The following is a 13,894-nucleotide window of genomic DNA, read 5'->3' as shown; positions in this document are numbered from 1 at the left end:
TGCCTGTTTTGAGGAAGTTATAGCTTTTCGACTTTGACCAATTTATGACCCAACTCTGGTGGATAACATATGTTCTCTGTAAACAAAAGAAGAAAACATGAACCTGCTCTTTATTAGATTTTTTTCAGCTATGCAAAGAAAATCTTGTCACCTTCTGTCCTGGCACATTTAACTGAAGTGAGTCATCATGTCATAACTCAATTGGGGAGTTTAACATGGTTACACCTTTAAATCCCCCCTCCCTTTCTCTCTCGGCTTCACTATCTGCGGTTGCGCGTCAGCCCTCATTGGCTGTCGGTGATAATCGGTCAACAAACGGATGAGAGGCAGGAGGGCACGGGGCAGCATGTTTACAGCAGTCAGATACAATTAGCTAACGTCAACACGGCGTTGACTGAGGCTTTTCCTGAAGGAGTGGACTCTTTTTTGAGCGGCTGACGACGATGTTTCTGTGCCGCACTGGGAGGCTGTCTGCAGCGGCTCTGGATCAGGCTTTCAAGCCCGCTGGATCGTGTCTGGTGCGACTCAAAGCAAACACGCCAAAGGAGGGCACTTTGACATTACGCAACAGCTACTCGGGTCACCGGTGTTTCTGCGCACCAGTCCGGGGTGTCTGCTCAACTCCTGTGTGCTTTGGAAAACACCGACAGGACCCCAAACCTGTCCAAAACTGGGACGCACAGTCCGGTTTGGTAATCTCAGACTGGGCACACTTGGATCGGGTTTCTGCGATAGCTGTGAGCCTCTCCAGAAGCGTGCAAAGTGGAGGCGGTTTTTTCAGATATTATCAGGCAGCCGAACAGGCGCTATAACAGCCGAGGAGGACCGGCGGGTAATGGTTTGTTTACAGGTAACGGGAAGGTTTCCACAGGGAGCATGCAGACCAGATCCTCATCCACCGCCGCGGCCACGAAGAAGAAGAGCGAAGCCGATGAGGAGCCGGCGGCTGACAACAACAAAGAGGTGATTCAGCTCGTGCAAGTATTTGTCTAACCCCAATAATGGCCACTTAATGAGAGCACACAAGGTTTGAGTCGGGGTGTGTTCACGGGGCACAACTTGTGGGGGGACATCCCGCTCTGGTCTCTGTGTCCCTGCAGCTTCAGGACTTAACATTATATTACGAAATGTGCTAAAAAGCAGCCCAGGCCTAGTCATGTAAGCAGACAGGCTGGTTATACAACACAGCATGACGACACACGCTAGTGAGGGCACGTGCAGGGAAGTCAGAGAAGTTATTTCAGTGTTTGTCTTCGAGTGGACTGAAGAAGTGACAGAGTATGCTGAGTCACTGTTCAACACACACCTGCCCTCTCACACTGGATGGCAAACAGATAAAAGTAACAGAGTGAGCACAGGTCTCTGTCCAAACTCACCTCATGTGAATAAGACAGCTTCACTGAGCACTGTGCTTATGCTTTGTCAGTAGTAACTCAACGACGTTGCAGATTAAAAACGTGGGTTGACTCGTCTTGTATTTGCCACATAGTGCCTTGCTTTACGTGTACTTTGTTTTTCTTTGTCACAAAACTCAAAGTTTCAAGCCCGACTAGGGATGGGTACCTTTCACATTTGAAACGATATGGGTACCGATGCCCGGTACTTGACAATCGGTACCGGTACTCAACGGTACCAATTTTCGGTATCTTTGTGTGTTAATGTGGTAAAAAAAATATATTTTTTTAATAACAAAGTATGAAAGTTTTTCAATTTAATATATTTAGTCTTCAATATGTAACCTTGCAATGCTGTGTTCATGTCTAGCATGAAAAATTGCCCACTCTTTCACTTTGCATTTAGGCACCTAAACATAGTACCTTTTGGTTTTGCAAGAATTGGTACCCGGTACTTTTGACAGAATTCGGTCGGTACCTATAAAAGTACCTAATTCCGTACCCATCCCTAAGCCAGACTAAAGCTTTTTAGGAGACTTTACCTTGGCACAGTGTTGCTTTAAGCTAAATGCTAGCTAGAGTTACAAACCATGGCATTACAAAAAATAACATTCATTGTCAGTTGTGTGCTGGGTACTTTCCTATACAGTTTAGGAGTTGTCTTCTCATTAAAATGTAAAAAATGGTTAAAAGATAAAATATTAAAACTAGAACAGAACGCAGACTTCCACCAACTCCTACTTTAATGTTATACTCCCTTTCAGCAGACCGTGTGCTACAATTTGGTGTAAGTTGCAGGTCTGCAGAATTTGTTACCCCACAGTGTTAAAAATTACGATGGCCCAGTACATGTTTCATATTCCAGATCTTAGTATCCAGAATATTGCCAGGATCTGGATCATACTTTTAACATCTGTCAGAAATTATGGTGACCTTGTCTTGTGTTGTTTTGCAAAGCAATCTGACCATTTATCATGTAATTATATACACACATGGTGAAAACGGCCCTATCTCACAATGATAAAGAATCCTTTGAAAAATCCTGGATCCAGATGGTGATCCAGATCACCTCTAAAATTTAATCACAGAGAAACCCTTTCAAAAACATAACCTCCTCGGGGGAGGTAACTATAACTTAGTATAACTTTAAAAAAAACAGTTCCTCTGTTGTCCACTTGGGGTTGTTTCAACAGCTCAGGAAGTGCTATTAACACCTATGTTAAACTGCCCACCTTCACAGCAAAATTCATTTTTTCAAATCAACTAATAAATTTAAGGTGCAGTCAAGCTGGACTTCCAAACCGTTCCATGCTCAAGCACGATTCCCCCCTGCAGCTCTGTTCCCCAGCTGGGGAGTACGGCCATCGGTTACACTATCCCTATATGAACCAGGCTTTAGTGGGTATCACACACGCGCAAGGCCCGCCTACGTCATCGTGAAGAGTCTGTTTCCATGAAGCGCAATCTCATCGGAGTCAGCACAGCAAGATACAGACAACACCGCTACAACTTTAGTGACTTTTTGACTTAAATCAAGTTGTTTTGGTTGGTCACAGTCCTCTAACACCCCCGCATCACCTCCAAAATGTAATCACTTTTTCCTCATCCCGTTTTTAACATTTCCTGATATTTCACCAAGATCTTTTTGTTACTTTTTGAGTTATGTTGTTCACAGACGGGCAAACTCTCCCAAAAATATAACCTCCTTGGTGGAGGTAATCATTAATATGTAATAATATGATGTATCCAATAGTTAATCAAGCATTTAATTGTTGTATCTCTAATGTTAGCACAGTAACAAGCTGTGTCTCAAATAACATACTCCCTTTACTTACTAGTGCAATGTGCACACTTTTACAGGGTGGTGTGGACTCATTTGAAACACTGCCATCAACAGAAATGATGATTGCATTGTACAACTTTTTGCAGATGTTTTTCTTCCATTTTTTATTTGCAACATCAATCATGCGATCAGTTCCCACCCCCTTTTGGCACACAACCAAGATGATGATCATTGAGGGTGAGAAGTGCCCAGGGCTCCACACTCAACTTTTTGACAGTTTTGAGTGCTCCAACTGGGGAATCAAAGTGCACTGTTTTTTTCCATACTGTCCAAATAAACAGTTATGAACTCAAAATAGAAAGTGTAAGTACAGAGGTATTCATTTTGAGGCAGCATAGGGCTGGTAAAAAGTCAGTTTTAGTTTGTAGTCCGTTTTGTTTTGGGTTTCTTAATCAGTGAATTGTCTTGCTTTTGAAATAAAAAATGGTTCCAAGGTAAAATATTTAAATAAATTAAATAAAATAGTTTGTGATGAAGCTAATAGTTGTGAAAAAAAGCAGTCAAACAAGTTACTTGTTACTTTGAATGTAGTAGTGCAGTGTGTGTGCGTGCATTTGTGTGTGCGTGCATGTCTTTGTCCGAGCTTGCATGCCACTGTGACTTTGCATGTGTTTTCCGCCTGCGAAAAGCTGTTATCAGACACAGCAGTCTCACTGTTCCCCTCCCATAACAGCCTCCCTGGCACAACTCTCTTTGGCCGCCCGCTCACATGACCCTCCCACAGCGCTGACTGCTTTTACTTTCAGCCTGGCCTGAGTCGCCCCTGAAAAGCAAAGGCCTGCCCTCTCGCCCACTCTGGCTTGTCTATTGTCCATTGTTAGGTGGCCAGCAACTAGTCACAAAGGCCTTGGCTTCATCTTGGGGGTCTGGGCCAAATTTAGCAAGAGGAGTGTCTCAAAAAGACAACATCAGCTTGTTTACTTCTGGTCTCCCCTTCTGCTTCTTCTTTATTCCTCGTATCTTGATTGGTTGTTTGTCTCAGTTCTGAAGGGGAATGCTGTCTCAAGCGAGCTAAAAGTCACAAAAACAGACAGAGTATATGAATGAACGTCACTGTCTTTAAAAGTTACAGTTCACTGTATGTCTCATAGTGTGATAAATAAACAGCAGGATTCATGTAGAGTGAGAAACTCCAGAAACTTGGTTCTATGTTATGTTATTTCATCAGTGTCTTTCATTTTGAGGGAGTCTTATACTGTCTATAACACTCATCTGCTACATCATTGGGAAAAGTATGTTCACATGCTCACGTTCCTTTAGCCCACTTTTAGTCTTTGTTACTGTATCAGATCACCTTAACTCGACTATTATTAGAAACGGCCCATTAAAGAGGTCATTGCAGCCATTCTTGTTACTCACTATGAATTTTCTGTTCCTTTCTAAAAAAAAAATAATAATAATAATTCCCTGTACACTCAAGCTACATTTTTTTTCTCAGAGAACTGTACTCTGTTTTTACCCAAAATGGATTTTGGATAACTTTGACTCAAGTTTGAATTACTGGGAATTACTCTGCAGTTCTTTTTGCTATTTTAATTTCATCCTGGCGCTGTGATCATCAAAAGCAAAGCTGTAGGATACAGCCAAAAAAAGGCAACAAAGCAAAACAGCAAGTCACTCCACTTATCATATCTCTTCACTGGCTTCCAGTTGAATTTCACTGAATTAAAATCCCTAAAAAACAAAACAAGCTCAGAAGTCCCTCATCCTGTTCGTCAATGAAAGGCACTCTGTGCTCCCATCCCAGCAGGGTCCCAAGTCACCAGTTAGACTCTTCTTATCTGTGATCCCTCAGTGGTGGGATGAATTGACAAAATTGCAGACACCTTTGCAACATTTTCTAGACCCAGTTCTCTTGTGAGCACCTGCACACTGAGTGATGTTAATGCCAGTGATGATGTAGACGATGACAGTGATGATGATAGAGCATGTTGCTACTGTTAATTAGGGTGTCCATGATGACAATGATGACAGTGCTGCTATGGGTGCTAATGATGAAAAAAAAATTCTGTACACCCTGTGCATTGCCTCTAGCTCTGCATGTCAGCACCTGTGTTTGATTGGCCTTGAAGCAGTTTGTGATGCTTTCTCCTGCTGTTCTCTCCTGTCTAGATCCTTGTCTGTGTTATACTAGCAACTATACTGGAAACTTGAAAGAGGGAGTTTTATGCTTTCTCAAATTCTACACATGGACATAAAGTTACAATGCTGCATGTCCAAACCCTTTTTTCAAACCTACACAGTGACCCTGAATTTATCTGCAAGCTGGTCAAGATGGTACATTCTGAAAGTAGCACAAGATCTTCTTGAGACTTGCTGAAAAGATGTCATCTCATTCATGACATCATGGTCTACACATAGCTCCGCCCCTAACAGGCCTCAAGAAGGCTGACCAATTCAGGAAAAGGGTTTGAGGAGAAGAGGGCCTTAAGGATAAAGCAGCTAAAGGCTTGTACACATTACAGGATTCTCCAAAACTTCACACATTTAGAGACCACACACTTGATGATAACAAAAGACAGATCGCACAAGATTTCTCTCTCCTGATCTCACAGTGTGTGGTCTGCACTCCAAGGACACCACACACTAACAGATTCTTCAGCTGAGCTTCAGCTTCTTCACAATCAGTATTCCAAATCTTGCGTAGTAAAACGGTGACTTCAGTGTAAACAAACATGACGGACGTACGGGAAAAAGCAATGATTTTTGTTTTAGGACTCTAGAATTTAAAAAAAACAAAAACAAAAGAAAAGGGCTTATGGAAAAGGTTGTGGAGACAGCAGGGATATGGGCTGTATGAATAACAACGCGAGTTGGAGTTAAGTTGTTTCAAATATTACAGATAAATTTCTTACTTCCTCTTTGGTCAGTCAGCTGAGTCACCTTGCGTCTTGATTGGCTTTGTTCCAGTGCGCGTGACGTTACACACCATACCTGCTCGGCTCCTCGCGGAGCGCCCCACACACTACAGGACTTTTAGTCGCAAATATTAAACATGTTCATTATCTATGATCTCTTAATCGGAGGCCTTCTGAGTGGCTTTGACCAGAAGAAATCGCTCTTAACACACCAAACCACAGGAAAATCACTCATGATGTCATCAGACAATCAGGTCTTTGCTGGCTTTAATCGTACGGGGGAGATCGGGACAAAAATCAGCCCCATTATCCTGAAGTGTGTACCGGCCTTACATCAAAGCAATTCAGCCAGAGGCTCAAGGAAGTTTTCTAATACACCGGTGTGAGGAAAAAAAACATGTAAAGGTACATCAGGGCCCATATAAAGCTTTCAAAAAAAGCACAATACCTAATCTTTAAAATGTTGTTTTCTTATCCTGTCTCTTTTCAGCATATTTGTTTTTCTTTGTTTACCCAGTCGATTTACCCATAACAGTGGGAAAATAACCAAAACGGCTTTTTATATCAGTATGTTGTGAAAACAGGTAAAGTTCATAGCCAAAGAAAAAGTAGACTTTGTTTCTACAGAGCTTTTCATACACACTAGCACTTTGATGTTTGGCAATGAGAAAACTAAGGTAGCTCATCATTGGTTGATCAAATCTATAATAAGGCATTAACTTGAAGATACAGGTCACTTATGTATGGAAGTAAATGGAATCAAGGTATAAGCATAGTTACATCAATATTTTTACACTACTCAATAGGGATGGATACCGAATTAGGTACTTTTATTGGTACCGACCGAATTCTGTCAAAAGTACCGGGTACTGATTCACGTAAAATCAAAAGGTACCATGTTTAGGTACCTAAATGCATCCTTGTGACTGTGAGGGAGTGGAAGAGTAGGTGATTTTCTGTGCTGGGCATGAACACAGCATTGCAGGGTTATACATTGAAGAATGAATATGTTAAATGGAAAAGAATTAACATTTTATTATTAAACGTACTGATATTTTTTACCACATCAACACACAAAAGTACTGAAAATTGGTACCGCCGATACCGATACCGATACCAGGTACCGAGAATTGGTACCGTATCGTTTCAAATGTGAAAGCTACCCATCCCTACTACTCTAGAACCCAACCTAACAAGGTGTTAAGCATTAAAAAGTCCCTTTCTTGACTGCACAGGTATCAAGCTCATGTATCCAAATCTATGCAACGGAAGAAAAATGTGAGCTTCCTCTGTTTTGTACACTATTCTACCTGTTGCACAGGCTTAGCTGCATTAAACATGAGTATTTGGTGAAAGCAGCCCCTGAAGCTTCTCTCAGAGGGAGGATTGTGTTTATTTACATGCTGCACTGTTAACAAACTGCAGGCTTTCTTTATTTATTTTGGATATCTGCCTCTCTCGCTGCTCTGCTTTCTTTTACACCATCCACACTCTGCTGCAGTCTGTCCTCTGCTGTGGTGCTCTCATTGTTGTTAGCTGTGTTGCACTTTTCTAATCTGTGTTACTGTCAGCGTGCTCGGGAGTGACCCGCTGCTCCCTGCTGCATGTCAGACGGCTGGATTGAGTCTGCTGCTTGTTCATTTTAGTGAGTGGTGTGTCTGGAGGTCACGGGCACAGAGTAAAGTGTGTGTTTGTGCACTGATGAGAGGCTCTTTGTGTGTGTTTGTAAGATAGAGTGGTGGACTTTGTTAGTGTGTGAAAGGGTGCGTGATAAAGTGAATTACCTCAAGTACACAGCAGCAGTCAGGCCTGTTTAATCAGCTGATTTGAAAACACAATGAACAGAAAACTCTCGCAATAGGGGCCCTCTTTTATCCAGCTTTTGTTCCACAAAGCAGTGACATAGTAGTTTTCAAATCAATTTTTTATCAACTTAATTCTGTCAATGCTGTAGATATATCGCAATGATTCTGGTATTTTCTTTATAAATTGTCAAAAGACACATCAATATTTAAGAGAAACATGGGAATTTTACATGTTTATTTAACTGAAAATGTGATATAATAACGCAATGTGTATTTTTGTAAGCAAAGAGCTTTTCTGCTTTATGTATCCATTAAAATCTTGTCGACTTTGACCTTAGTTAAACCAGAAATGAAGCCTCCACTGAGGCTTGGTATTTTTGTAGTTTGAAAGAGTCCTCTGAATATTAATGACATAAATATCACGACTATTCATGGCAAATGGAAACTATCCCTGCTATTTCAATCAAATTCCTCTTTACCATTCACATCTTTTCCTCTTTTTCTCTAAATTTTGAGCCTGGCTTTTCTCAGGCGTATTCTCCACGGACTGATTGGTGATTCATCCTCACATTTCATTTAGCACTGCTGCTCACACTCTCCTCTTTTGTCCCCCCTTTTTTGCTTTGTTTCTCTATTTTTATACCAGGAGGTGCAGAATTTAAAGGACACTTCCACTGTTTCCTCATCTACTGCAAAGGCCCCAGAAGAGCCAGAGCCAGAAGAGGGGAAACCCACCAAAGCCCAGCAACTAAAGAAAGTCTTCAAGGAGTACGGAGCGGTTGGAGTTAGCTTTCATATCGGGATTTCCCTCATGTCCCTGGGAATGTTCTACCTCCTTATATCAAGGTGAGAAATGCAAAATGTTATCACATTTTTTGAGAAGGGGGATGAGTGGCAACCAAAGAAAGTCTTGTCAGCATCACCAGCTGCTTCATGAGGTACTTGAGGATTTCTTAGAGGTCAACCTCATCAGTTTTTCAGTGGCTGATGCTAATACTTTTCACTACAGGTGGGCCTATAGTTGAAATACAATGCTGATATTATGTTGTTGATGGTTTGATTATGATTAAAACAACAAATCCAAAATGAAATATATTATTTCATGTATATTACATTACAGTTTTTGAAAATAGGCACTGCCACCCCAAAAAAACAACATTTAAAAACACAGACCCTCAATTTTTCAGAAGCTATGGGTAAAAACACATTTCTAAATTTAAACAACAATTAAGGAAATTAGCATTTGGTTGATTATTATTTCTTTATTGCAACAAAGCTTCCTGGCATTAAATGTTGTACCTTTGAAAAGCCTGTTTAATAAACTTTTGAATGGAGCCGTATTTGTAAAACATATACATTGAGTGGGCTGAGCATCAAAGCTAAGTATGTGGGTTGCACTGCTGTAAAATTTGCCAAATCTTCTCTGCCAATGCCAATGTAGACTGAAGGGAAGGTACATATCAGACAAGTCAGTGGATGAATTAAGTTCTGGATGCATTAACATCCAAAAAACTGAAACCATCGAGCAGTTTAAGGGCATCTAGATTTAGGTGTGAAATGACTGAGACTAGAGCTGCCTTTACACAGACGAATGGAAAACGTGATGTGGATCATTAGCAAACTGAACCTGTTATAACAGAGAAGACAAAGTACTGACAGATATTAAACTCGCCTGCTGTGGCTGAACCAGACAGTGGGACTGAAATATGTTTTAATAAAACATGAGTTCATTTCCTCATGTTTGTTGGTTTGGATTGGTAATTTCACAGCAATCTTTGCAAAATGTAAAATCTTTGACACTTCACTGTTGTAGGCATTCTTGTCAGACAGTTAAAAGCCAAACCAGTCAGCACAGTTTAAGTGTTTACCACAGTATCATTGGAGACCCATTTTGTTCCCTAATGTGGAGCTGTGCCAGAAGCTCAAATACCACAGAGACTTGGCAGGGATTATCTGACAGCTTGGAGATTTCCTCATACACCCGATATCAACCCTTGAAGTGAAAAGTGAGTCTGTCGCGAGCAACTATCGGGCATTATCGGAGTGAGTCCACAGAGCCCAGGCATGTGGCCTGCTAATACAGAGCTGTGTGTTGTGTAAACAGTTGTCTGGCTGCAGATGGATCTTTATATTTAGCTCATTGAAGTTTGCTAACAGAGCTCTGTGTGGGTGAGTCAGTGAGTGAGAGGTGGCATACTGATAGAAGCGGCTCTAAGCCGTGGGTTAGCCTATTGTTTCTGCATTTATTTCACTTGAATAGCTCAAATAGAACTCCACTAATCAATCTGACAGATGTTGCTAAAACCTTTGTCATTTGTGTGATCGAAGTTAAACAGTGTTTCATATGCTAATAGGTTTAAATGGGTCAAAAGGCATCAAAACAAACTATTACACAACAGTCTTTATTGAATAAAGCTCCCTCTAGTGGACAAAAGTAAGAGTTCTTTCCAAACCTGCATCTAACCAGGTTCTGTGTCTGTTTTTCTGTCCTTAGTGGGATTGACATGGCAGCTCTTCTGTGCAAAGTGGGCTTCAGCGAGACAGTGGTTCAGTCCAAGATGGCAGCAGGGACGAGCACGTTCGTTTTGGCCTACGCCATCCACAAGCTCTTCGCTCCACTTCGCATCAGCATCACTCTGGTGTCTGTGCCTCTTATTGTGCGCTACTTCAGAAAGACTGGTCTCTTTAAACCACCCACACCTGCCCCCTAATGGCCTTCCTCTTCTCCCCCTCTGCTTCATTAAGCATCAAACATACTGACTGTTAATGATCATAATTACGTCTGTATGTATCTTTACTCATTGCCTTCATCTGCAAATGCCACATCTGTTGTTGTTGTGAATCAAGGTGAAGCATATCATGCATTAGATCCAGTTGTAACATGATCAACATTTTCAAATTGTGTTACTCTAGATGTTTTAAAGTCCATAAAAAATGCTGAAAAAGCTCAAATATTTATTTACAATCAGAAGTTATGATCAGGGAATTTCAGTTCTCTCTCAGTCGGCAGGTTTGTCTGTTTAAGCTGTGAAGGTTCTCCATTGGGGCACATGAAAAAAGCTGATCTCTCCTCCACTGTTCTTGCTCGCTGACTCGGCTGTGCTCAGGTGTTATGTGAGTCAGCAGAATAAATCAGATTCCTTCGGTCTCCTGCAGCTTTGTCCTTTTCTCACTGGACTCAGACTCTCTCCACTGTTTATATATTTTCCGCTGCTGTTTGCTTCCCTCCTATTTTTCTATTGAGTATCTTTTTCCCTTGCTTTATCTTCCTCTTTCTCTCCTCTTTCTTGTTCTTTATCTCTGAAAATGTCAGGGCCTGAGCAGCTACTTCAGGCTAATGAAACAGTGAGTGAAGCTAACTGAAGCTGATTGACAGTTTTGAATGAAGACTGTGAGTTTGTTTTTGCTGATTGAATGGACCTTATTTAACTATTAAAAGGAATGTTGTCTCTTTTATTTGGTGTTACTTTTAATTAGATACCACTTTAATGAAGGCTGTAGTAGATTACATATTTGACCCAACTGAGACTGAACACCACTATTACGTATAACATACATATTTTATCATATGAATAGTAAATTAAAATTCTGTATTTCTAGAAAAAAGACTAAGTCACTCATTGTGGCAGACTAAAAGCAAAGGATCGGTTTAGTCTGGGGTTCCCCTAATTTTCATACATTCCCCTCACTGTTTCAGTTAAACTGTCTGCAACTGAACCACTGTTACTTTTTCCAACCACATGAGTTTCAAAAACATTCTGCACCTGCCAGGTACAAAAAAAAAGCAGATAGTCAAAGTTACTATTCTACTATTACTATTACTCAAGAACCCTTTGATGCCAGAAGTTGTAGCAGACCATGAGAAAGCTACATGAAGAGGTAATACTTGCCAGTATCGAGCCCTGATCAACATCTAAAAAAATTCAGATTGAAGTCACAGCCACAACTTTCCAGTATTGAACAAAAGGTTTAGAACTTTTTGTTTGATTTTGTCACTCCTGGGTGTACACCAAATTAAATTTTGACGAGGTACTCAAACAGCCTTTGAGTGGACTAGATATTTTTTAAAAATGACAGCCATAATTTAAACTAGAGATTTCCCGATATTACATTTTCACTTCCGATACGATACAGATACTGCAGCATTGAGTATTGGCCGATACCGATATCAATCCGATACGATATTGGCATTAAACATGCATACTTTGATTACTTATTCTGTAGTATGTCTGTCATGGTAGAAAAGGCTTGATTAAGTGATATTATTCAAACAGAGAACAGTAGTCAGCAACAGTAGGTATGAGGAAAAACTGACCCATTTATCATTAACCAATGGGGAACAGAAACTTTAACATTAAACATAAGAAAATACTAGTAACTGAATAAAATAAAGAATAAATTAGAGGACCCAGAAAATAAACTAAATAAAAACAGCAGGAGCAGAGCTTATATCGGAGATTTCAGATGCGTTCCGATATGATACCGATATTTGTTTTTTCGCTGATATCGGACCGATATCCGATATCAATATCGGACTGGGACACCTCTAATTTAAACACTGCGGTGAGTCCATTGGACCGGTGAACATTGGATGAATAATTTGAACCCCACACAAGAGTTACAGATGATCATATATTTGTATCAGAGACAAGCAGCTAAAACAAACCTGACGTTGGAAGTGGATGGCTTTAAGAGTTTTCAAATGTTTTGTTGCATAACTGATCCTAAAGAAGATTCTCTTTAAATATATCATACAACAAACCTAAATTCGACTCATTGAGTGAACAAATTCAACTATTCCACCCCGCCCATTTTTGCTAAGTACATCTTAGCACATAAATTAGCTAGGGTGTTTTGTTTTTTTTGTCATTTATAGCAGCAATTAATGTTCTGTTACATACAATTTCAACCCTGATGTGTCCGAGAAAAGAAGCCTCCTTTGCTTGCACATCTCTTTTGATACCACTATGGGGAGCTCCTGAACTGCACATGCAGTGCTGCTGCTTCTGCGTCTGCGTCCTGTTGTTCAGACGCTTCTCATCTCTCATATGATGGAATAGCTTTGTTCTGTAAATGTTCTCAGTACAGACACCAGCATTATATCACAAAGGAGGAGCAACACTCAGAAATGATGCAGTCAAATCTTCACACACGTATTAAAGTATTGAAAGATCTTCTTAATCCATCATAAAGTCAGAACAAATTGCTTAATTACTCAAAAAAGAAAACAGTTACAGAGTTTCTAAAACGAATTGTCAGTTTAAAACACTTGTCTTGAAGAGTCAGTCTAATGAAGGCTGGAACGGAGCTCCTGATGCTCCCTAAAGGTCTACGCTATACTCCTACTGGTTGCATTCTTTCATAGGAATTCATTTCTTGCTGGACTTATCTCAGCAGGTATTAGTGCCCTCTCCCTCTTCTCTCCCCAGTCCTCTCTCCATTTTCCCCTGAAGATTTGATGGGTCAGCCAGCACAGCAAGCAACCCTCAGCTGCTGCAGCGTCCCTGAAGAACTGGGATGCATTGAATGGAAGCTGCCTTGAACAAGACCTTATCTCTTCTCTCTATTTGTGTGTGTGTGTGTGTGTGTGTGTGTGTGTGTGTGTGTGTGTGTGTGTGTGTGTGTGTGTGTGTGTGTGTGTGTGTGTGTGTGTGTGTGTGTGTGTGTGTGTGTTTCTTGGCCTGGTGAATAATTCAGCCAGCAGAGTTTTATGAGGAGAGCTAAGAGTGTATGGTGGTTTGAGCCAAGATATCAACCCTGGTGTTTTCATGAGTAGGAGCTTTGGCAGCACTATGACACGAGCTGAAACAAACTGATCTTGCACACACACATGCACGCACACTCACACACACAGAGGAAGCAGAAGAAGCGCCTGGGCCTCATTAGCCATGATGAGGACAGGGAGCTGCCATCGCCTCTCCATCCCCTGCATGTCCCCCATGGCTAGGAACAAATTGGTGACAGCGCTCCCAGCCACTCTGTCGGGCTACCTGC

General features: G+C 41.0%; 1 protein-coding gene across 1 annotated transcript; it reads left to right on the top strand.

Moving 5' to 3' along the window:
- Positions 1-281: 281 nt before the first annotated feature.
- fam210b (family with sequence similarity 210 member B) lies at positions 282-11,370 on the top strand. The gene is made up of 3 exons (XM_074672652.1): positions 282-963; positions 8,547-8,746; positions 10,395-11,370. The coding sequence occupies exons 1-3, from the start codon at positions 877-879 to the stop codon at positions 10,609-10,611; spliced, it is 504 nt and encodes a 167-aa protein (XP_074528753.1). The 5' UTR covers positions 282-876; the 3' UTR covers positions 10,612-11,370.
- Positions 11,371-13,894: the final 2,524 nt, after the last annotated feature.

The sequence above is a fragment of the Halichoeres trimaculatus genome, unplaced genomic scaffold (assembly GCF_033239565.1).
Source record: "Halichoeres trimaculatus isolate MK-OKI-2021-1 unplaced genomic scaffold, fHalTri1.1 fHalTri1_scaffold_1, whole genome shotgun sequence".
NCBI lineage: Eukaryota > Metazoa > Chordata > Actinopteri > Labriformes > Labridae > Halichoeres > Halichoeres trimaculatus.
This window is presented reverse-complemented; position numbering and strand designations above follow the sequence as displayed.